This window comes from Salvelinus sp. IW2-2015, unplaced genomic scaffold (genome assembly GCF_002910315.2).
Source record: "Salvelinus sp. IW2-2015 unplaced genomic scaffold, ASM291031v2 Un_scaffold1294, whole genome shotgun sequence".
Classification (NCBI taxonomy): Eukaryota; Metazoa; Chordata; class Actinopteri; order Salmoniformes; family Salmonidae; genus Salvelinus; species Salvelinus sp. IW2-2015.
This window is the reverse complement of record NW_019942822.1, coordinates 69139-70330: the sequence shown is the minus strand read 5'-3', so window position 1 is coordinate 70330 and position 1192 is coordinate 69139. Positions and strand designations below refer to the sequence as shown.

General features: G+C 45.9%; 1 protein-coding gene across 1 annotated transcript in view; it reads left to right on the top strand.

Annotated features, from left to right (window-relative positions):
* Positions 1 to 315, top strand: part of LOC112070325 (zinc finger protein GLI1-like) — a 136068-nt gene extending 135753 nt beyond the window's left edge. Inside the window, exon 16 of the mRNA XM_070438917.1 lies at positions 7 to 315. Within this exon, the coding sequence (XP_070295018.1) occupies positions 7 to 315 (309 nt within the window). The remainder of the gene's footprint in view (positions 1 to 6) is intronic.
* Positions 316 to 1192: the final 877 nt, after the last annotated feature.

Genomic DNA, 1192 nt, shown 5'->3' with positions numbered 1-1192 from the left:
CACCAGGGCAATAAGTCTGCGTCCCTAGCCTACCTTCATGAGTCGACCCCCATCTCCAATGCTCTGGAGAACGTGGATCTGGATAATGCCCAGATAGACTTTACCTCCATCATTGATGACCCAGATCCCTCGTCCTTCAGCCCCGTCAATCCACCTCTCCATGGAGGTTCATCCCAGACCTCGTCCCGTCTCACCACCCCACAGACCTCCACCACCCTGCCCTCCTATGTGCTCCCCAACATGGCTGTAGGGGACATGACCTCCATGCTCACCTCTCTGGCTGATGAGAACAAGTACCTGAATACTTTGTCTTAGAACCTGAACACACTCATAAAGTTGACTAGAGGGGCTCATCCATCTGTCTTAAGAGACTAAGTAGCTGAAGATACTGTCGTAGTACAAGTACCTAGACTGTCCTAGAGTGGACCCTAGGGCCACAGCCCGTTGGTGTTAGCTTACCTCTTAACATAAAGTTACAGGAAATGACTTGTGTAGAGTAAAGGTACTGACAATATGTCCCCTTTCTCTCTCACACAGACGTTTTCTGTCCCTGGCCAGGATGGACAGATACACAATAGGTACTCCTTAGAGGACTTTAAACCAAACCAAAGGTGCCTACTGATCTTGATCACTGTGTTCTCTTGTCTCACGAGAAGATGACTGACTTTGGAGTTGCTTGGTACAATACTGTTGCTTGGTACAATACTGTTGCTCGGTACAATACTGTTGCTTGGTACAATACTGTTGCTCGGTACAATACTGTTGCTCGGTACAATACTGTTGCTTGGTACAATACTGTTGCTTGGTACAATACTGTTGCTTGGTACAATACTGTTGCTTGGTACAATACTGTTGCTTGGTACGTAACTGTTGCTTGGAACAACACTTTTGTTTGGTACAAAACCGTTGCTTGACGCAGAACTGTTTGCCTGAAATGACTGTCATCACCATAACGACGTCATCGCCATAACGACGTCATCACCGTAAGGACATCATCACCATAATGACGGTGATTTCAGTCATAGAGGTTATTTAGGGCAACAGAGAGGGTACTACGATGTAAATAAGTTATACATGTATATGCTGTGTATATGACAATGTTGACAGTGACAGTGATGGAACTCTAATGTCTGTCTCGTGGACCGCTTGTGGAATTCCAAGGCCTAACTCTTCTGTAATGAGAACTGAGAAA